This window comes from Hyla sarda, chromosome 5, assembly GCF_029499605.1.
Source record: "Hyla sarda isolate aHylSar1 chromosome 5, aHylSar1.hap1, whole genome shotgun sequence".
Taxonomy (NCBI): domain Eukaryota; kingdom Metazoa; phylum Chordata; class Amphibia; order Anura; family Hylidae; genus Hyla; species Hyla sarda.
In genome coordinates this window covers 116,647,254-116,671,220 of record NC_079193.1, presented here as the reverse complement: position 1 = coordinate 116,671,220, position 23,967 = coordinate 116,647,254, and the positions used below count along the sequence as shown (strand labels likewise).

At 43.7% G+C, this 23,967-nt stretch overlaps 1 protein-coding gene across 4 annotated transcripts in view; it reads left to right on the top strand.

Annotated features, from left to right (window-relative positions):
- Nucleotides 1-23,967, top strand: part of TRIO (trio Rho guanine nucleotide exchange factor) — a 748,009-nt gene that overhangs the window by 134,983 nt on the left and 589,059 nt on the right. For all 4 annotated transcript variants that reach the window (XM_056520137.1, XM_056520140.1, XM_056520138.1 and 1 more), the window contains exons 8-10: nt 6,070-6,201; nt 8,050-8,280; nt 12,293-12,415. In XM_056520137.1, coding sequence (XP_056376112.1) covers nt 6,070-6,201; nt 8,050-8,280; nt 12,293-12,415 — 486 coding nt within the window. The remainder of the gene's footprint in view (nt 1-6,069; nt 6,202-8,049; nt 8,281-12,292; nt 12,416-23,967) is intronic.

Sequence of the window (23,967 nt, the reverse complement as noted above, 5' to 3'; positions counted from 1 at the left end):
AGTACCTCTGGATGCGCATAACTACAACTCCCAGCATGCCCTTTGGCTGTCCGTGCATGCTTGGAGTTGTAGTTATGAAACAGCTAGTGGCACTTTTTTCTATCAAAGTGTGCCTCTAACTGTTGCATATCTACAACTCGAAACATGCACAGACAGCCAAAGGACATCCTGGGAATTATAGTTATGTGCCTTTTAGCTGTTGTATAACTACAACTCCCAGCATGCCCTAGAAGTGGGTTTACATTAAGTTTCCCACTCAGAGTTTGAGTTGTGGAAAATCTGCTGTGGCCTAAACTTGTTGTAAACCCGACCATGTATACGTACTGTAAAAGCACTGCACTACTCTACACTACACCTACACAAAGTAAAGAGTAATACACTACATATACACCCTTACACAGTTTCTCCCCCATAAAAGATAAAAAATGGCTCATACGCCACTGTTTCCTAAACTGAGCCTCCAGCTGTTGCAAAACTACAAGCATGGCCGAACAGCCGTCAACTGTCCAGGCATTCTGGGAGTTGTAGTTTTACAACAGCTGGAGGCACCCTGTTTGGGAAACACTGCTTTAGGGAAGTCCGCCCCTATTCAAATACATAATTTATCCCTCAAATGCACATGGATCTCTCTCACCTCTGAGCCCTGTCGTATTTCAAGGCAACAGTTTATGCCCACATAGGGGTATTTCCATACAATTGTTACAAATGTTGGGGACCATGAAAGTGATCGTCCTTGCAGCCATTTTGCGTGGTCTAGACCTTCATTATTTTGAGGACAAGCGCCTGGCAGTGTCCTATTTTCTCGGATACCCATCCAAACGCTGTTTATCTTCACTGAAGTGACCCTGAGCCACTTGAGAAGGACGCCTTGGCCAGCTGACCTCCGTCTACATTGTGATATTACGGGCTCATCGCGGTGTTGCGCCCGCAGCGCAACATCATCTGGTAAGCAGATTTAAACCGTTCTGGAGCACCTGCTTACCTTAAACCTCTATACTAGGAGCGCACCTTGTTTCCCCTTTTTTTTTTTTTTCATTTTAATCGTATTGACCCACAGAATAAAGAAAACAAGTCTATTTTACCGTAAATTGTACAGCATGAAAACTAAACTTTCCAAAATTGCTAAATTGCGGTTTTCTTATCAATGTTCCCACACAAATAGTATTTTTTGGGTTGCGCCATACATTATATGGTAAAATGAGTGATACCATTACAAACGACATCTGGTCGCGCAAAGAAAAAGCCCTCATATTGGTCTGTGAATTAAAATATTAAAATTAGGATTTTTAGAAGGCAAGGAGGAAAAAACTAAAACGTAGGACGCCCTATGCCCGGTCCAGGTGTTTAAAACGGGGTCACATTCTGACCCCGCATCACACTGGGTCGCTCCTGGCTGCTAACTATAGCCGGGACCCTGGGCTAATAGTGTGCGGCGCCGATTGGAAATGTCTGAACTATAAAAATATAAAGTTAATTATACCGCACGGTCAGTGGCGTATATGCAAAAAAATTCCAAAGTCCAACATAGCGTATTTTTGGTCACTTTTTATATCATGAAAAAAAAAAGGATTAGAAAGCGATCAAAAAGTCTGATCAATACAAAAATTGTACCGATTAAAACTTCAGAACACAACACCAAAAATGAGCCATCATACCGGCCCGTACACGGAAAAATAAAAGTTACAGGGGTTAGATGAGAATTTTTAACATATAAATTTTCCTGCATGTAGTTATGATTTTTTTCCGAGGTACGACAAAATCCCACCTATATAAGTAGGGTATCATGTTAACCGTATGGACCTACAGAATAAAGATAAGGTGTCATTTTTACCGAAAAATGCACTGCTTCGAAACGGAAGCCCCCAAAAGTTACAAAATGACAATTTTTCTTCAATTTTGTCGCACAATGAATTTTTTTTGCAAGAACGCTTAGACACACAATTCTTCACTACACCGGCACCTGCTGGCGGGGCCAAAAACGTTACACTGCCGCTCAGCCTATCGCCGGCCGAGTCGGGACTTCGCTGCGGCCGGTGATTGGCTGAGTGCAGTATGACTCGCTGACCATCGGCAACCAGAAAGATGATCACGGCGGAGCTGGTTACCAGGGCAGCTAAGGAAGGTATGTACCTGTTTATATATTTTTTCCTGCCAACAGTATGGACGATAATTTTCCGTAGTTCTCCTTTAATTCCTTTGGAACACAGGGTTGAATGCCATCTGGACCTAGTGAATTGTGCATTTTGATTTTTTTGTAGGCGGCACTTTGCTTCTTCCTGAGTTAGACAGAGACAGGTGACCTGTATTGGGGAGATTACACTTTACAGTTCTGACTACAACGCAATAAGAGGAAAAAAAATTCTTTTTTTCTTTAAAAAAAAAGAGAAAAAATATGCATTTTTCAACATTTTTAATGCTCAGCTTCTAAGGAAAATGGACATGCCAAATAAATTGTGTTGATTCACATAGAAATACCAGATATACTGACAAAGTGCGGTGCTCAGAAGGGAATGAGCAACATTTGCCAGGTGTAACCCATAATTTTTCATTTTTACAAGGGGTAAAAGGAGAAAAAGCCCCACAAAATGTGTAACCCTATTTCTCCAGAGTAAAGTGCTAAGCAGGTGTACAGCAGGGCTCAGAAGGGAGGAAGCACCATTTGACTTTTGGAGAGAGAATGTGGATGGAATAGTTTTTGGGGTCCATGTTGCACCCCATTGTGTCAGGACAGTGGAAAACCCACCTCGTGTAACTATTTTGGAAACTTCACCAATCAAGGAATGTAATAAGGGGTGCAAAGGGCATTTTGGACACCATGGGTGTCCAACAAATTTTAGCAGAGGTTCGTATAAATGAGAAAAATTTATTTTTTACACTAACATGATTGCGTAGACCCCAACTTTTCATTTTTTCAAGAAGTAAAATGAGAATATGTCCTACAAAATTTGTAACCCAATTTCTCCCGAGCATGGAAATACACCATGTGTGGTATCATAAGTGAAGGCACGCTGTTGGGCTTTTGGAGAGTGCATTTGGCTGGAATGGATGTAGTTAGACCATATCACGTTTATAAAGCCCCCACAGTGCCAGAACAGTGGAAACCCCTCACAAGAAACCACATTTTGAAAACTACACTCCTCAAGGAATGTAATAAGGGATGCAGTAAGCATTTTAACCGCACAGGTGTCTGATGGTGGGCTGTGAAAAGAAAATAAAAAATTGCTTTTTCATACTCTCAGCCCACTGTTCCAAAAATCTGTCAAAATCCAGTGGGGTGTAAATGCCCTCTGTTTTTAAAATTTATTACATTCCTTGAGGGGTCTAATTTCCAAAATAGTTACATGAGGGGGGCATTCCACTGTCCTGGCACCATGGGGCTTTGTAAGTGCGACATGGACCCCAAAACTATTCCAGCCAAATTCTCTCTCCAAAAGCCAAATGACGCTTCTTCCCTTCTGAGCCCTGCTGTGCTCCCTTTTAGCAATTTTTGTCCACGTATGGGGTATTTCCATACTTAGAAGAGAAATAGGGTTACAAATTTCATGGGGCCTTTTCTCCCTTTACCCCTTGTAAAAATGAAAAATTAGCGATACACCCGGCAAATGTTGCTCCGTATGAGCGCTCAGCACTTTTGTCAGCATATCTGGTAGTGATCCCCCTTACCTACGATTGCCTCGACATACGGTCATTTCAACATACGATGGCCTCTTAGAGGCTATCGTATGTTGAAGGCAGCATCAACATCCGATGCTTGGTATGTCGGGGCCATCGCATAAACTGCTATCCGGCAGTGCAGACTGCTTCAGCTGTCCCCGGATAGCCATTTAATGTGCCCCGTGTGTTCTGGTGAATGGCTGTCACTCTTCTTTGTCGTCATCACGTCGCTGCCCAAGCCGTCCAGTCATCCAATAGCAGCGGCGTGCGCAGCGATGTGATGACTGCAGTGGAGAGCGATGATCCAGGGCAGCGGTGACTGTCTGGAGCGGCGGGGACACCCCGGGGACATGATGACAGCGATGGAGAGCGATGGTCCGGAGCGGCAGGGACACCCCGGGGAAGTGATGGCGGCGATGGCGAGCGAAGAACCAGGGCAGCAGTAACTGTCCTGAGCGGTGGGGACACGAGAGTATAACTTTGTATATTATTGTTGCACGGATCCCTCAACATACGATAAATTCAAGTAACGATGGTTCATTTGGAATAAATTACCATCGTATGTTGAGGGCTCAATGAATTACCATTGTATGTATTTCAGAACTCTAGAGGAGGGTTTCAAATTTTGATTTTGCACCTTCACTTTGCGGCTATTCCTGTAAACACCTAAAGAGTTAAACTTTCTGAATCTCACTTTAAATACTGAGTGCAGTTTTTATAAAGGGGTCATTTATGGGGGGATCTCTAACATGAAGGCCACTCAAATCCCCTTCAATCTGAACTGGTCCCTGAACATTTAAATTTTAAATCTTTTGTGAAAAATTGCCGTTAAACTTTGAAGCCCTCTGTCTTCAAAAAGTTAAACATATCTACTTAATGATGTCAGCATAAAATATATGTGAATCAATACAATTATTTGGCATGTCCATTTTCCTTACAAGCAGAGCATTTAAAATTTAGAAAAATTTATATTTAAAAAAAATGTTTTTAAAGAAAAAATTATACAAGTATATATGAAAATTTACCGCTACCTTTAAAGTAGAATACGTAGAATATAAAATACAATCTCTCATAATCAGAATGAAAAGTAAAAGCATCTGAGTTCATGCAGAAAATGACACAGGTCAGAGATGTCAGATTGCCGGGGTCCCGCTGCTGGGGACCACCAGGATCTACCATGCGGCACCCACCTTTAGCGGCTTCCGGAACCACTAGAGGTCCTCAGGCTGAGTCCATCTCTACCACGGGTACGGACGATCGTGATGTCACGACTCCGCCCCCATGTGATGTCACTCTCCGCCCCTCAATGCAAGTCTGTCACGCCCCCTCCCATAGACTTGCATTGAGGGGCGGAGTCATGACACCACGATCTTCCGTACCCGTGGTCGAGATGGACTCAGCCTGAGGACCTCCAGCGGTTGTGGGTGTTGCATGGTAGATCCTGGGGGTCCCCAACAGCGGGACCCCGGCGATCTGACATCTTATCCAAAAGGATAGGGAATAAGATGTCTAGAGGCGGAGTACCCCTTTAAGTCCCTGAAGAGGTTTATAGCTGTGTTAAGTTATTTTGTGTGGCAATAACAAACACTTATACAGGCTGTGCACTCACCACTTTACATTGTAGCATAGTATCATTTCTTCAGTGTTGTCACATGAAAGGCTATAATAAAATATTGACAAAAATGTGAAGGGTGTACTAACTTATGTAAAACGCTTTATATTTGTTTTTTCCTTTTATTTAAGAGTACCTATCACCAAATAAACTTTTCTAAGCTAACTCAGCCTTATATTTATCACCCCTCTGTATCTTACCGTTCTTCTTGCTCACATAGTGCAATCTCCCAGCAGGAGAAAGTGGGCATTTCCCATCAGACGTGACATTACTGAAGCCCGCTGGGGGACCACTTCCGCCCTCACATCTTTGCAGTACTGTGAAGAATTGAAGACCTCAGGCTCTGTGCAGCTTTGTGAGGGTGTCTGCAGCTTTCAGGCTTTACATCTTTCACTGAGGTGCTGTGCAACTGTAAATCAAGCTCAGTGCAGCCAGAAGCACTTCCTGAGTTTGGTCTCGTGCCATGCTCGGAGGAGACCAAACTCACTGTATTAATTGCAGCAGAGACCAGAACAGTGGCCGATTTTTTATATTACATTTTAAACATATTTATTTTGATAATTTTAAGAGTAAGTAATGTCTGCTAATTACACAAGGAACAGTATATTAAACGTTTTATTTGGTGACAGGTACTCTTTAAGTGAATAAAAGATTTGATAAACTGTGGCTTATGTCAATTCAATGGTGCTAGTGGGCATTTTGCTATCTACTATGGTTTCCACACACTTTATTTATCTTTGTAAATTAATTCTGAAGTTTTGTGCAAAATATTTCATTCTTTTTTTTCCCCCCTCTTTATATAGTACATGAGTAACGTGGATTCATGGTGTAAGGCTTGTGGTAAAGTAGAGCTTCCCTCTGAGCTCCAAGATTTGGAAGATGCTATACATCATCATCAAGGAATTTATGAACACATCACAGTGGCTTACTCTGAGGTAATATTCTGCAAACCATTTATGCTTTTTATCATTGCATGTAATGTCTGGAATTTGAGATATCTGATCCCAGCCACTGAAGCAGTGTGTCAGCTGTAATATACTATATATATTTTGATTATGGAAAAGTCCTGTTAGATGGCTGATGTACAGTGCATTTGGAAAGTCTATAGACCATTTCAGTGGCATAATGGCCTTGATTTAATATTGTCAACCCAAACTACTGATTGTTGGGTTTTGCACCAAAATAAGCCTACAAATTCTTCAAAGCTGAAAAATAGGCATGGCTGACCAAAAAAACGGGCATATTCTCTGGAACCAACCTATTTAGTATTGCATTCACACACAATCCTGTGAATCAAAAGCTGGAAATTCTCACCAAGAAAAGCTGATCAGAACTTAACCGATCTATGTGTCCCAATAGTGTAGAGTAGAATCATGCAAGTCTGGAACAATATTCCTCACAAAAAAATACCCAACACTTCTAGTAAGTCAGGACAAATGTTTTGTTGATACTTTAATTCTACACTTGTTGCCCCATACTGAGAATTGCCGCCACGCCCCCTCTCATAGGCTTGCATTGAGGGGGGTGGGATGTGACGTCACAAGGGGGTGGAGTCGTCATGTCACAATACTCTGGCCCCGTGGTCATGAGGCTTCAGACACGGAGCGATCATTGCTTCGTGCAGCTGATACAGGTGGGTGCTGCATGAGAGATTGCGGAGGTCCCCAGCGGTGGGACCCCCATAATCAATCATCTTATCCCCTATCCTTTGGGTAAGGGGATAAGATGTCTTAGGGCCGGAGTACCACTTTAATATTATACATATAATTGTCCTCTCTTGATTTATTTTGCAATATACAGAGCTGTATAGCTAATATTTTGTGCCAAATTCTGTAGTCTTCATCTGTAAAATTTTCGCTCTTTTTTCGCTCTTTTTTTCTTCTAATGTTTATTTGAAAAAATGGGGAAAGGGATGTGGTTTAAACATTTAATCGCTTATTCACATTTACTAACAATTTTTTTTATTTTTTTTTTATAGTCCCACAGGGGATTATTACATTTGATATTTTGTTTGCAACACTACAATAGCATAGCATTGATCAGTGTTATTGGCACTCTGCTTATACAGGCTGCCAAGGCTACCTTGTACGGTCCTGCAGAGATGACAGCTGGAGGGTCCCTACCTCCCTAATGGAACAGTATATGTATTTTACCACTTTTTGATCTCTGCATCTAAAGGCATAAATGTGTACTGCAGCCATACAATGCTTTTCCCCTATCCGCAGGATAGTGGATAAGTGTCTGACCTCAGGGGTTCAGACCGCTGGGACTCCCCGCAATCTACTGTACGGGGCCCCAGCTCTGCCCATGCAGGATGCGTTTCGACCGCAGCATGACGGCATCGCCGACACACCCCCTCCATATATTTCTATGGGAAAGGTGGAGATGCAGCATTCGTGCAATCCCACCTCTCCCATAGAGCTGAATGGAGGGGGCATTTCGGTCAGTTTCTTAGTGAGGTCAACGACATGAGCATTGGCCACTCAGAAACACTGCACTGCCAGGTCCCTATACAGGAGATTGCGGGGGGTGTACCCCCCCCCTGCACCGTACATATAGAATGTGTGCGCACTTAAAAAATAGAACCAACAACAAAAGAGCCTTATTATGCACTTAACAAATATAAAGTGAGCTCAGGAGCTGAGGGTTTTCCAACTGGTAGTCATGTTCAGTGTTCCATGTGATAAATGTTAGATTTCAGGGGTGCTCATGTGCTCTGGTGTTGGAAATTACTGAAAAGATACTAAATCCTAGTATAACAATGGCTATATTTCTATCAAAAGGTTAGTCAAGAAGGAAAATCTTTACTTGACAAACTTCAACGTCCATTAACTCCTGGTAGCTCTGATTCTCTGACTGCTTCTGCCAACTATTCAAAAGCGGTTCATCACGTCTTAGATGCTGTCCATGAAGTTTTGCACCATCAACGGCAGCTGGAAAACATATGGCAACATCGGAAGGTTCGATTACATCAGCGATTACAGCTCTGTGTTTTTCAGCAAGATGTTCAGCAGGTCAGTTATGTTAATAAATGAATCTTATATTCAGGGTGTGTTAACGTTTAGGTTGTATATGTTTAGTTTAAACTCTTCACAATATTTGACATATGTATCAAATATCGACACATTGAAAATTTTTATTTAAAAAAAACACTACCCCTCCCGCCCACAGCCCTCATTAAAGGAAAATGGTCACCTGTTCACCCGATACACCGGGTTATAGTGCTGGTGCACAGGAGACCAATGTGGGGTCTGGGACTGCTATATCTACCTGCAGTCCGAAGCCCCGATCCCCCGAAGGTCCCCCTCTTCCAGCGCGGACTAGCGATTTGAGGCGGGCCCGCAGGCTGGATTTAAATATTCATAAGCACCGGTCACGTGCCCGCTCGTGCCTACTGAGCGCTCACGTGATCGGCGTTTACGAATATTTAAATCAAGCTGGCGGGCCCACCTCAAAGCGCAAGTCAGCACTGGAAGAGGTGGACCTTTGGGGGATTGGGGCTCCGGATTGCAGGTAGGTATAGCAGTCCCAGACCCCACATCGGTCTCCTGTTCACCCGCACTATAACCTGGTGTATTGGGTTATAGTGCGGATAAACGGGTGAAAGTTTTCCTTTTTAAACATTTTATTGAAAGAAAACAAAACACTGGTCATTGGCATAGTCCACCAAATAAATCTTTATTAATGACCTTGTAGAGGGGCTGGATAGAAAAGTAGCAATCTTTGCTGATGTAAAGATTTAAATTCTAAACTAAACTCTGTAAAGTGGTTGACACAATAGAGGACTATGCACTGTTACAAATGGATCTGGATAGGTTGGAGGTTTGGGCTGGGAATTGGCAGATGAGGTTCAACACTGATAAATGTAAGGTAATGCACATCGGGAAGAAAAATCTTGGCCGGGATTATGTAAATGGGAGAACACTTGGGATGACGGACATGGAAAAGGATTTAGGAGATTAGTTAACAGTAAATTTAGCTATATTGAACAGTGTCGGGCAGCTGCTGCCAATCAAATAAAATCACAGGGTGCATCGATAGGGGCATAGATACCCACGACAAGGAAATAATTCTACCACTGTACAAATCACTAGTCAGACGATGCTCATTACTGTACAATGGGGGAGGGAAGTCAAGATGCTATGCATCCCTACTTCGCTTCAGTGCTGAAACTAATGTTTTTGCTTTAAAAAAAAAAATGCCAAACCCACAAACTCAAAGTGGGTTTCACATTTTGAGTTTCCCTCTCAAAATTCCTGTACCAACATATATTACCAAAATTACTAGGGGGAAGTGCTCTAATATGGATTCAATTTTGCTATTAAACAGTAGTAATAAGAAACGAGCCAGTACAAAACCAGATGTTAAAGGAGAAACCAGAAGTTCCTCCTGGCAGCTGGTTAAAAAAACCAATAACGTACAACTTAACCCCTTAAGGAGCAAGACAATTAAGCCTGTACTGTTTTTTTTTTTTTTTTTTTTTTTTTTTTTCAAATCGGGGATGTATGACTTTATTAGGCTAGGTTCATACTGCCAATGTCCCCGTCCTGCTATGCTCCCTTCTCCTGTCAGTGCTGCAGAAATATACCATAATACTAACGAATGCAAAGAGATGCCATTTAGTGGCATTCTTTTGCATCAATTTTTCATCTGTTAGTATGAAAAGTCAGCCGCCTACAGACTCCCGCAGCCAGGACTACTACTACAGTAAAATATCCTTTAGCGGACACATCCCAATAGAGGACACCTCCCAATAGCGGACAGTTTTTAATTCCCCGGCAGAGTCCCATAAGACTTAATGTGTTTCGACCGTCCGAAAAGGGGACATTCCCAATAGCAGATGTGGACTCGCCCGAAAGGGGACAAAACACTCCCAATAGGGGTCAAAACCTACCCATTAGGGGAATAAACACTCCCGATAGGGGACAACCAGGCTTATGTGCTGCCCTACCTTGTACACAGGGCTGCTGTCAGGTGTTCCAGCCAATAAGTGGTGCACCCCCCTTCAGAAGCCTCAGCACAGAAGCAGAAGACCGCTGTTTAAACAGTCATCCAACAAGTAAGAGAAGCAAAACAGGTGACACAAACCAACCGTCCCGGCTAGAGAGAGTGCGCGTAGTGCACAAAACAATTTGTTCAGGTTTCCCGTCCTCCATCTGAACTCCCCCGCCTGCAATCATTATCCTGTCACTGAAAAGTGAATAAAGATTACCTGCTTGGTAAGTGTTGCCTGTTTTGCTTCTCTTACTTATTACATGTCTGTATCGTGTCAGGCTGAGCACCACCATTCCAGGCTTCATTGTCAAGTGTGTCCTGCAGTGTTTCTCCATCTGTTACCCTGCGCTTAGTTTCATACGTACCAGCCTTTTCTTCCTGTTGCTTCTATTTGTTCTGCTGTTTAAACAGTGGTCTCCTGCTTTTGTAGTCTGCCGCCCACATCATTCACCCTCTCTTTCTCTGTTCTCCTGGTTCCTCTTCATTGCCCCTGTGCTAAATCATCCCCCCTTACCCCGTGTGTCACAATTGCCTCTTGAACCCCCCTTGTACTATTTAATTCCGACTTTATTACACTTTGTGCAAATTTATCACCTGCTCTTTACACAACTCCTGTGCCATTTCATTCCCCCTTATTCCCCCTGTGCCACTTCATAAAGAGGCAGTGATGATGTGGCACAGAAGGTAATAAAGGAGGAATGAAATGGCACAGGGGGATCAGGGGAAAATGATGTGGCACAGGGGGTAAGGGGGGGAGGATTTGGCACAGGGGGAATAAGGTTACACAGGGTATAAAGGGGGATGCAATGGTACAGGGGGTTAATATGGGGTGATTAAAAGGCACTGGGAGATTCTACTATATTACTGCTTTTAATCGTGTTTTATAGGTAATTACACTCTGGAGTGAGAACAATATTTGGTCATTTAGAAAAAAATGTTGACACTTTTTTGTATTCCCCGTGAGTGTCCGCTATTGGGAGATTCTACTGTACCCCCATCATGGAACATACTCGTTTCCATGATGGGAGTAGTATTTTCTCCAGCTGTAGGAGTCTGACAGATGCTGGGGAGACAACTGTGGTGCTTGTACTACTACCCCCAAAATAGAACAGAATCTGTTCCATGTTGGGGGTAGTAGTAGTGGCTAAGGGATTGATCGCATAGTGTCACCCTTCTGAGACTTGACTTGATGCGATCAAAAGCTATTAACCAAGGGAGCAGGGGCATGCTCAGCTCCCCTGTGATATATGTACTGTGTTTTGTACTTTCATTTTTAAATCCCCAACCGAAAGCCCTGAATGGCCAGCACAGAGTGCTGAGGGGTTTTTAAAGTAATCAGTGAGGATTTTGACTGGGCTGTGGTGGCCATATGTATATAGCGCTATAGGTGTGGCCCCCTGCAGCACTTTTATATACCTTACTGCTGCTCTTAATGTCCTGCCCCCTGCAGCACTATATGTCTTGCCCCCCCCCCCCCCCCGCAGCGCTATATGTCTTGCCCCCCGCAGCGCTGTATTTCTAATTAGAAATTTGCCGTATGTGAGTTTTTTTTTTTTTTTTATTGTGGATTTTTCATTGGGGATGTCAGATCTGCACTAAATCCTCAGTGTTGGGATTTTGTGGGAAAAAATAAGCACCTTCTTATTTTTAAATAATATTGTTTTATAATATTTATTGTATTATAATATCTTTTTTTTTTTTTTTTTTTTTTTTCCATATCTGCAGTGACAAAAGCCACATGAGGTGCAGGCTTTCAGCTGTGGATTTGATTGGGGTTATGTGAAACCACCTTTTGAAGTCTCATTACTGTACATGATGGCTATCATTTGTTCATTTTATCTATTGAATGAACATTTCATAAAAAAGTAGTAGTGTTCGGTTCTATACAATCTTTTTCACTAGTAGGGACATAACTAGCATCAACTGCTCAATAATAAACACATGTCCTGTTAATTCAGAGGTGAACAGACGTGTATATTGGTAACTACAATACAGCCACCTTCTCCATTATGTCTTCTATTTTTTATTTAGGTGCTGGATTGGATTGAGAATCATGGAGAAGCTTTTCTTAGTAAACACACTGGTGTTGGGAAGTCTCTTCACAGAGCAAGAGCATTGCAGAAACGTCATGAAGATTTTGAGGAGGTTGCACAGGTAAGATTAATTTGTAGTGAATTTTCACAAAATGCTTCAAAAATATAAATATAATATGGATTATTGTATAGTATATAATTTTAGCATGAATAAGTCTTGCATGTACCAGTAAACCTGTCAGCATTTGGGTTTTTCCATGTATGAAAGTTAGCATCAAACAAGTCTGCATAACGTCCAAATAACCTGCAGCCAGCCATGAAAATGTTGTTTAAATTATTGCGATTTTCTCATTTTGGGCGTAGGAAGTTTTTTGTTGCAGATTTTATCCTTGCTTTGTTCATAAGGTTAAAAAAGTCCAGCGTCTATCAAGTCCAACCTATATCTCTATTGTGTTACTACTGTGTTGATTCAGAGGAATGTAAAAACCCCTTATAAGGTTGATGCCATTTGCCCCAAACCAGTTTTTTTATCTGACTCCAAATATGGCAACCAGAATAAATCCTGGGATCAATGTTCTGTCCCTATAAATTTAGTATCCATAACTAGAGATGTCTCGCCGGCGAACTTAGCATGTTCGCGTTCGCATCGCCGGGCGAACGTATGTGAAGTTCGATTCGCCACCTATACTTTAACATTGCGGTAAACTTTGACCCTGTGAGTCAGAGTCAGCAGACACATTACAGCCAATCAGCAGCAGTCCCTCCCTTCCAGACCCTCTTACCTCCTGCACGGATGCCATTTTACCTTCATTCGGCATGCTGCAGGCTTAGAAAGTGGAGGGTCGGAGAAGCTGCTCCTGCTGTATAGGGAAAGCGATAGCTAGGTTGCTGTTAGGTGATGTATTCAGGGTCCACTTTACTCCTAAAGCACTAGTCTAACATCTTCTTTAAGGACAGCACCCAAAAAATCCCTTTTTAGGGCTCAAATATCAGTTCGTGTGTCTTGCAACAGCTGGGGTAATCCGGTGTAAAGCTTAATTTCCTTCAAGCAACTAACTACAGTATTAAAAGGGCTATAAGTTCAGTCCGTGTGTCTGGCAACAGCTGGAGGCACCCTGGTTGGGAGGGAACCGCTGGTTAAAAGGTGGTATTCCGGTGTAAAGCTTAATTTCCTTCAAGCAACTAACTACAGTATTCAAAGGGCTATAAGTTCAGTCCGTGTGTCTTGCAACTGCTGGAGGGGACCTCTGGTTGGGGACCTCTGCTTAACCTCTTAAGGACTGAGGGGTTTTCGGTTTTTGCACTTTCGTTTCTCTGCATATTTTATATGCAGCCAACATTTCCTCTAGACAGGTTTTGGTAAATCTCCCCCATTGTGTTCAGTTGAACAATAACGTGAAAACATGCAGCACAGAAGTTATCACAGCAATAATTACAATAGCAAAGGTAGGTCTAATCACCAATACAGTGGTCCCTCAAGTTACAATATTAATTGGTTCTGGGACGACCATTGTATGTTGAAACCATTGTATGTTGAGACCATAACTCTATGGAAACCTGGTTATTGGTCCTAAATGCCCAAAATGTCATCCAAAAATAGGAAAAAGTGAGGATTAAAGAAAAATAAGTAGATAACTAATATAGATAAAGCAAGTCCTTACATATAAAAGTAAGAAATAGCTGCTGGGAGCTGTAATCGTGGTCTTTGTCAGTGTTTCCCAAGCAGGGAGCCTCCAGCTGTTGCAAAACTACAACTCCCAGCAGGAATGCTGGGAGTTGTAGTTTTGCAACAGCTAGGGGCACCCTGCTTGGGAAACACTGGTCTATGTAGAGGACAGGAGCTTCTTCAGGATCCTGTACAGTACACACAATGTCCTAAAAAAGTAACATGGAGCCGCCCTCACCTGGTGTCCAAAGGAGCAGCTAACTCTGGAACAGGTAAAGAGTGCAGAACATGTAATACCTCCCTGTACTGTAGGGGCGCTACCAGACAGCCAGTCAGTGCATACACTTCAGTAATACAGGGGTTTTACCAGTAAATTTCCCATTCTGATTGGTCAGATCTTCCGGCCATTGACATGTTGCACAGATCTGGATTGTCTGTAGCATTTTATGTTGAGTCTGGTTTCAACTTACAGTTCCAGAAAAGACCATTGTATGTTGAGGCCGTTGTAAGTTGAGGATCACTGTAGAACTATAGGTGATAAGTTTCAGAGAAAGGTAAAATCTCTAGGGAGTTAAGAAAACAGAGTTGTCCCTGTTGTCTAGAGATGAGTGAATTTACAGTAAATTCGATTCGTCACAAACTTCTTGGCTCGGCGGTTGATGGCTTATCCTGCATAAATGAGTTCAGCTTTCAGGTGCTCCCGTGGGCTGGAAAAGGTGGATACAGTCCTAGGAGACTCTTTCCTAGGACTGTAGCCACCTTTCCAGCCCACCGGAGCACCTGAAGGCTGAACTATTTTATGCAGGATAAGTTATCAACTGCCGAGCCGAGAAGTTTGTGACGAATCAAATTTACAGTAAATTCGCTCATCTCTATTGTTGTCCTCAAGATTATAAAAAAAATACAGTCCTAGAAACCGAACACAAATAAAAAGCAACAAAAAATAAATAATGGGAGAAAGTCAGATATCCACAGTAGGCAGTATGTTGTAAAAATAGAAAAGTAGGTCACATCATAGCTATTCCGTAAGGTGCGTTGATCCATAGTTGCCATTTTTGCATAAAGTGTGTAGCACAGTCAGTTATATGCTACGGCTCTCACTTGGATTGCTGTAAAAGGGAGATGAGCTTCATATCACTAATGTCTAGTGATTATTAATTTGGCCAGTATCAGAATTTTGCAAATAACTCTTAGCAGTAGTGGTAGATCATGTATTCCTGTAAGAGGGAGAGCTAGCGCTGGCATGAGTTGAACTTTTTGACCAATAACATCAGAAAGCATATCCTCTACTTTCTGCTAGTAGTTATTTAGTTTAGGACTTGACCAGAGTGTATAAAAAGACAATTCACTTTTTCTCCAGCAGAGAGGTAAGAAGTCTGTGTATGTATGTGTGTGTATATGTGTGTATGTATTATGTGTGTGTATGTATATGTGTGTGTGTGTTAGTTTGCAACCTTTCCGGGGTGAGATAACACCTATATCTTGCTTTAAATGGGCACTGTCATTAAAACAATTTTTTTCTATTGCACTCCTAATGGTAAATTAATAAAAAAAAAAAAAAACTTTCTAATGTACTTTGTTTAAAAAAAAAAAAATCATTTTTTTTTTGTTTAACCTCTTCAGGACACATGTCGTACTGGTACGTCATAGGACTCTGGTACTTAACCCCTACAGGACCCATGACGTAACGGTACGTCCCGACACCCTGGGTCTTAAGGACCAGGGACGTACATTTACGTCATGGGCAGTTTTAGTCCCCGCCGTGCGCCGGGCGGGGATCGGAGCGGGATGGCTGCTGAAATCATTCAGCAGGCATCCCGTGCAAATGACCAGGGGGGTCATCAGACCCCCCCATGTCGGCGATCGCGGCAAATCGCAAGTGAATTCACACTTGCGATTTGCGCGATTCCGGGTCATTACGGGTCTATAGTGACCCGGTGACCCGCAATGTAAGGGGGATCGCGGGTGTCTAAGACACCCACGATCCCCCTGAAGCGATAGGAGTGAGGTGGCAGGGGTGCCACCCCTCCTATCCCTGCTATTGGTGGTCTAGACGCGACCACCAATAGCAGATCGGGGGCGGGGGGGTTTACTTTCGTTTTCCCCGTCCTGCCCTCCCACAATAGGCGGGGCAGGACGGGGAAACGACGGGGACCGGCGCCGAAGATCCACTTACCGATCCGGGCGGGCGTCGGAGGCTGCAGGCGACGGAGATCGGCGGGCGGCGATGACGTGCGGCTGGATCCGACGGAAGCCGGTGAGTTGCCTAGCAACATCTGGAGGGTACAGTTTGAGACCATTATACAGTGGTCTCTAACTGTAGCCCTCCAGATGTTGCAAAACTACAACTCCCAGCATGCCCAGACTGCTGTTTGGGCATGCTGGAATATGTAGTTTTGCAACAGCTGGAGGGCTACAGTTTGAGACCACTATATAGTGGTCCCTAAACTGTAGCCCTCCAGATCTTGCAAAACTACAACTCCTAGCATGCTCAAACAACTGTTTGCTGTCAGGGCATGCTGGGAATTGTAGTTTTGCAACAGCTGGAGGTCCACAGTTTGGAGATCACTTTGCAGTGGTCTCTAAAACTGTAGCCCAACAGATGCAAAACTGCAAATCCCAGCATGTCCAAACAGCAATCAGCTGTCTCGGCATGCTGGGAGTTGTAGTTGCGTACCTCCAGCTATTGCATAACTACATCTCCCAGCATGCCCTTCGGCGATCAGTACATGCTGGGAGTTGTAGTTTTGCAACAGCTGGAGGCACACTGGTTAGAAAATACTGAGTTAGGTAACAGAACCTAACTGAAGGTTTTCCAACCAGTGTGCCTCCAGCTGTTGCAAAAGTACAACTCCCAGCATGCACGGTCTGTCAGTACATGCTGGGAATTGTAGTTTTGAAACAGCTGGAGGTTTGCCCCCCCATGTGAACGTACAGGGTACATTCACACGGGCAGGCTTACAGTAAGTTTCCTGCTCCAAGTTTGGGCTGCGGCAAATTTTTCGCCGTATCTCAAACTTCTAGCGAGAAACTCACCGTAACCCGCCAGTGCGAATGTACCCTAAAAACACTACACTACACTAACACCTAATAAAGAGTAAAACACTACATATACACCCCCTTACACTGTCCCCCCAATAAAAATGAAAAACGTATTGTATGGCAGTGTTTCCAAAACGGAGCCTCCAGCTGTTGCAAAACAACAACTCCCAGCATTTCCGGACAGCCACTGACTGTCCAGGCATGCTGGGAATTTAGAAACAGCTGGAGGCACCCTGTTTGGGAATCACTGGCGTATAATACCCCTATGTCCACCCCTGTGCAATCCCTAATTTAGTCCTCAAATGCGCATGGCGCTCTCTCACTTTGGAGCCCTGTCGTATTTCAAGGCAACAGTTTAGGGCCACATATGGGGTATCTCTGTACTCGGGAGAAATTGCACTACTAATTTTGGGGGGCTTTTTCTCCTTTTACCCCTTAGGAAAAGGAAAAGTTGGGGCTACACCAGCTTGTTAGTGTAAAAAAATAAAAAAAATTACACTAACATGCCGGTGTTGCCCTTTACTTTTTATTTTCACAAGCGTTAAAAGGAAAAAAAAGACACCCAAAATTTGTAACGCAATTTCTCCTGAGTACGGACATACCCCATATGTGGGTGTAAAATGCTCTGCGGGCGCACAACAAGGCTCAGGAGTGAGAGCGCACTATGTACATTTGAGGTCTAAATTGGTGATTTGCACAGGGGTGGCTGATTTTACAGCGGTTCTGACATAAACCCCCCCCAAAAAATACCCACATGTGACCCCATTTTGGAAACTACACCCCTCACGGAATGTAATAAGGGGTACAGTGAGCATTTACGCCCCACAGGTGTTTGACAGATTTTTGCAACAGTGGTCCGTGAAAATGAAAAATTTTATTTTTCATTTGCACAGCCCACTGTTCCAAAGATCTGTCAAACGCCAGTGGGGTGTAAATACTCACTGCACCCCTTATTAAATTCTGTGAGGGGTGTAGTTTCCAAAATAGGGTCACATGTGGGGGGTTCCACTGTTCTGGCACCACGGGGGGCTTTGTAAACGCAGATGGCCCCTGACTTCCATTCCAAACAATTTTTTTTCCCAAAAGCTCAACGGCACTCCTTCTCTTCTGAGCATTGTAGTGCGCCAGCAGAGCACTTGACGTCCACACATGGGGTATTTCCATACTCAGAAGAGATGGGGTTACAAATTTTGGGGGGTATTTTCTGCTATTAACCCTTGCAAAAATGTGAAATTTGGGGGGAAACACACATTTTAGTGAAAAAAAAAATTTTTTTTTTACATATGCAAAAGTCGTGAAACACCTGTGGGGTATTAAGGCTCACTTAATTTCTTGTTACGTTCCTCAAGGGGTCTAGTTTCCAAAATGGTATGCCATGTGAGGGTTTTTTGCTGTTCTGGCACCATAGGGGCTTCCTAAATGCAACATGCCCCCCAAAAACCATTTCAGAAAAACGTACTCTCCAAAATCCCCTTGTCTCTCCTTCGCTTCTGAGCCCTCTACTGCGCCCGCCGAACAATTTACATAGACATATGAGGTATGTCCTTACTCGAGAGAAATTGGGCTACAAATACAAGTATACATTTTCTCCGTTTACTCCTTGTAAAAATAAAAAAATTGGGTCTACAAGAACATGCGAGTGTAAAAAATGAAGATTGTGAATTTTCTCCTTCACTTTGTTGCTATTCCTGTGAAACACCTAAAGGGTTAAAACGCTGACTGAATGTCATTTTGAATACTTTGGGGGGTGTAGTTTTTATAATGGGGTCATTTGTGGGGTATTTCTAATATGAAGACCCTTCAAATCCACTTCAAACCTGAACTGGTCCCTGAAAAATAGTGAGTTTGAAAATTTTGAGAAAAATTGGAAAATTGCTGCTGAACTTTGAAGCCCTCTGGTGTCTTCCAAAAGTAAAAACTCATCAATTTTATGATGCAAACATAAAGTAGACATATTGTATATGTGAATCAAAATTTTTTTTATTTGGAATATCCATTTTCCTTACAAGCAGAGAGCTTCAAAGTTAGAAAAATACAAATTTTTCAAATTTTTCATCAAATTTGGGGATTTTTCACCAAGAAAGGATGCAAGTTACCACCAAATTTTACCGCTATGTTAAAGTAGAATATGTCACGAAAAAACAATCTCGGAATCAGAATGATAACTAAAAGCATTCCAGAGTTATTAATGTTTAAAGTGACAGTGGTCAGATGTGCAAAAAACGCTCTGGTCCTGAGGTGTAAAATGGCCTGGTCCTTAAGGGGTTAAGGACCCATGACGTACATTTACGGGCGTGGGAATTTCGGTCCCTGCCGCGCAGCGGGCAGGGATCGGACCGAGGTGACTGCTGATATCGATCAGCAGGCACCCCGCGCAAATGCCCAGGGGGGTCATCAGACCCTATGTCGGCAATCTGCGCAAATCGCAATTGAATTCACACTTGCGATTTGCGCCTATTCCGGGTCATTACGGTTCTATGGTGACCCGGAATATAAGGGAGATTGCGGTTGTCCATGACACCTACGATCCCCTTGAAGGGATAGGAGTGAGGTGGCCGCCCCTCCTATCCCTGCTATTAGTCGTCAGAAGAGAAGACCAATAGCAGATCGGGGCGGGGGTTAACTTTTGTTTTCCCCGTCCTGCCCACTCACAATAGGCTGGGCAGAACGGGGAACCGAAGGGGGCCAAGTGCTGAAGATCCACTTACCCGTCGGTGGAGGCTGCGGGACGCGATCGGCTGCGGTGATCGGCACGGGCAGCATGTCGTGCGGCAGAAGAGGACGGCTCCCTGGATCCGACGCAAGCCGGTAGGTTGCCTAGCAACTTCTGGAGGGTACAGTCTGAGACCACTATACAGTGGTCTCTAACCTGTATCCCTCCAGATCTTGCAAAACTACAACTCCTAGCATGCCCACACAGCTGTTTGCTGTGTGGGCATGCTGGGAGTTGTAGTTTTGCAACATCTGGAGGGTTACAGTTTAGAGACCACTATAGTGGTCTCAGACTGTAGCCCTCCAGATGTTGCTAAGTAACTCACCGGCTTCCGTCTGATCCAGGGAGCTGCGTCGACGTCCTCTTCTTCCGCCGATTGTCGCCCGCTGCCGTCGCCGATGGGTAAGTGGATCTTCGGCGCCGGTCCCTGTCGGTTTCCCCGTCTTGCCCCGCCTATTGTGGGTGGGCAGAACGGGGAAACCGAAAGTAAACCCCTCCGCCCCGATCTGCTATTGGTGGTCGCGTCTAGACCACCAATAGCAGAGATAGGAGGGGTGGCACCTCTGCCACCTCACTCCTATTGCTTCAAGGGGATCGTGGGTGTCTAGGACATCCGCGATCCCCTTTATTTTCTGGGTCACTATAGACCCGTATGACCCGAAATAGCCGCAAATCGCAAGTGTGAATTCACTCGCGATTTGCGGCGATCGCCGACATGGGGGGTCTGTTGTCCCCCCTGGGCATTTGCGAGGGGTGCCTGCTGATGAATATCAGCAGTCACCCTGGCCCGGTCCCCGCCCGGCGTGCGGCGGGGACCGAAATTCCCTTGGACATACAGGTACGCCTTTGGTCCTTAAGTACCAGTGAGCAAAGGCGTACCTGTACGCCCTTGGTCCTTAAGGGGTTAATATGCCTTTTATAATGTTTAGGTCAGGGGGGCCCAAACCCACTTTGTTTCTGTGATGTGTCATAAGTTCAAGGGAACTTTGTCTACCGTTCCTCCATATATGTGATAGAAACAGGTAACTTCAGGCACAGGTGGGAGTGCGTGGTCGCTGACCAGGAACAAAGTGGAGAGAAGCCAGAATAAAATCTAACTAGTTTATATAAGACCAAGTTGTAACACGTTTTGCTGTGCATGCGCAGTTTCCTCAGGTGGAACGAACACTACGCATCTTGGTCTTAAAGGGGTACTCTGCCCTTAGATATCTTATCCCCTATCCAAAGGATAGGGCATAAGATGTCAGATCGCCAGGGTCCCGCTGCTGGGGACCCCAGGGATCTCCGCTGTGGCACACACCTGTAGCGGCTTCCGGAACTGCTGGAAGTCCTCACGCTAAGTCCATCCTGACCACGGGGGCTGAAGATCGTGATGTCACAACTATGCCCCCGTGTAACGTCACACCCCGCCCCCTCAATGCAAGTCTATGGAAGGGGGTGTGATATAAATATAATAATTAGGTAAAACTAGCATTTTAAAAGAAGCTACCTTTCCTAGCCAAGAGACTTTCTTTTTTCCCAATTGTCTAAATCCCCTCGGAGGTCATGTAGGAAAGGAGTATTGTTGTTAGTCATACAGCTGGGCAAAAGAGAACAATATATTTACCCACCTAAGTAAGTCATATGGTCGTCTTTCCCATCTAAAGAGAATTAAAGGGGAACTCGTGTGAAAAACACATTTTTTTTAAATCAACTGATGCCAAAAAGTTAAAAAGATTTGTAAATAAGTTATATTTAAAAATGTAAATCCTTTCAATACTTATCAGCTGCTGTATGCTCCAGAGGAATTTGTCTTTCTTTCTGGAATTATTTTTAGTCTGACCACAGTGCTCTCTGCTGACACCTCTGTCCATGTCAGGAACTGTCCAGAGCAGGAGAGGATTGCTATGGGAATTTTTTCCTGATTTGGACAGTTCCTGACATGGACAGAGGTGGCAGAAGAGAACACTGTGGTAAAACGGGAAAAAAACTGCTCAACTTCCTCTGTAGTATACAGCAGCTGAAAAGAACTGTAAGGATTAACATTTTTAAGTAGAAGTAATTCACAAATATGTTTAACTTTCTGGCACCAGTTGATATAAAAAAAAAAAGTTTTCCACTGGAGTACCCCTTTAAGCCTTAAGTGTGGTAACAGCTTCTGGAGGTAAATGTATAGGAAGTTCTTGTGATTAGCGGTATTCAGTTTATAATAGGACATACGACTGCAAGTGTCTATCAAGGACAGAGACTTTGCCAGGGACTGCTCTTAATATTCAGGGGTCAGTATAATGTCATCTGCATATAAGGAAATGAGATGAGATGTAGATCCTACATTAATGCCCTGGCAGGTTCCGTTAGTAATGGAAAAGCTTTTAGATGTGTGCCAAGTGTGCCATTTTTCATGACCTTAGCCTGCATAATTGGACCTCCGAACCCCATGCTCCAGAGCACAGAGAAGGCAAATGACCAATGAATATGATGAAATGCCTTCTCAGCGTCCAGAGACAAGAAGACCAATGGTATCTGTGATCCACACAGTGCAGGAAATTTAGCACCCTTCTAGTGTTTTTGTTGGCCGGTTAGCCACGTACAAAGTTAACCTGATCATACAAAATCAAGTGGGGGCAATAAGGGAGCCAATCAGTTGGCAGTTTGTGTTGCATAAATTTTAATGTTCACATTCAAAAGTAAAATGGGTCTAAAATTACTGGGCCTATCCGGTGGTTTACCCGGTTTTGGGAGGTTGACGGGTGACTATTAGGGAAGACATTGCTTCTGTATGAAAGGCCAGAGCATGAGGAATTACAGTAGATAAAATTGTTTTGTAATAACGGCAGTGAGCCCATCCGTGCCTCAAGATTTGCCTGTTGGGAGGGTATTTCCTCATTTGAGATAGGGCAATAAGAGAGACATAAAGCAATGCTTTATGGCTTCCCCGGGATCTCTGGACTGGCACGATGTGTTTACGGTCACAGAAGTTTGTCTATGCGAGGGGGTTTGGCGGCTGTGTTTGCCAGTCTTCAGGCATTGAACAGAGTTTGATCCGTTCACCGAAAGATTGGGGTGCCGTGGCAGAGATTTCATGGGTCCCCAGTGGCCAGACCCCACGATCAGACATGTTATCCCCTATCCTAGGGATAACATGTCTAGCAGCGACAGGTAGGATTTCATAAGTAAGGGATCTTAGATATATGATTGGGTTTTAAATTGACTGCAAGAAATTTGCTTTATTAAAGATGTAATATATTGATTTTAGCTTGCTTATATTTCTTGCATTGGGGTCGAAACAAATGTGCATGTGTTTTGGTACAGATAAACTGCAACTTGGAAGCAAATGTCAAATTTGGTGAGCATTTTCTTCTACCAATTTTTCTGCCATTTGCTGTGATCTTTTTGAAAAACTAGCCTCTCATGACTGCCTTATGGACATTCTGGACCATGCTGGCCTAATAGGTAGGGTGCTGCAGGAGAAACGCATTGCAGTGCCATAAGTAGGTAGGTGTTAGGACATCTCTCAAGTGTGATTGGACCACTTTAAGTAAGCAGTAGTGGAAGACTTGACTCTCCACAGGTGTTTGACGACTTTTCGTTAAAGTTGGACGTGTAAATAAATTAATTTTTTTTTACTAAAATGCTGGTTTCCCCCCAAATTTTACATTTCTACAAGGGGAAATAGGAGCAAGTGCCCCCCAAAATTTGTAACCCCATTTCTTCTAAGTATGGAAATACCCCATGTGTGGACGTCAAGTGCTCTGCTGGTGAACTACAATGCTCAGAAGAAAAGGAGCGCCATTGAGATTATGGAGAGAGAATTTGGTTGGAATAGAAGTCGGGGGCCTTGTGCATTTACAAAGCCCCTTGTGGTGCCAGAAAAGTGGACCCCCCCCCCCCCCACACGTGACCCCATTTTGGAAACTACTCCCCTCACAGAATTTAATAAGGGGTGCAGTGAGTATTTACACCCCACTGGCATTTGACAGATCGTTGGAACAGTGGGCAGTGCAAATGAAAAATTACATTTTTCATTTTCACAGACCACTGTTCCAAAAATCTGTCAGACACCTGTGGGGGGGGGGGGGGTAAATGCTCACTGCACCCCTTATTACATTCCGTGAGGGGTGTAGTTTTCTCAGAACCGCTGTAAAATCAGCCATCCCTGTGCAAATCACCAATTTAGGCCTCAACGTCCGCAGAGCATTTTACGCCCACATATGGGGTATTTCCGTACTCGGTAGAAATTGCGTTACAAATTTTGGGGGTCTTTTTTTCCTTT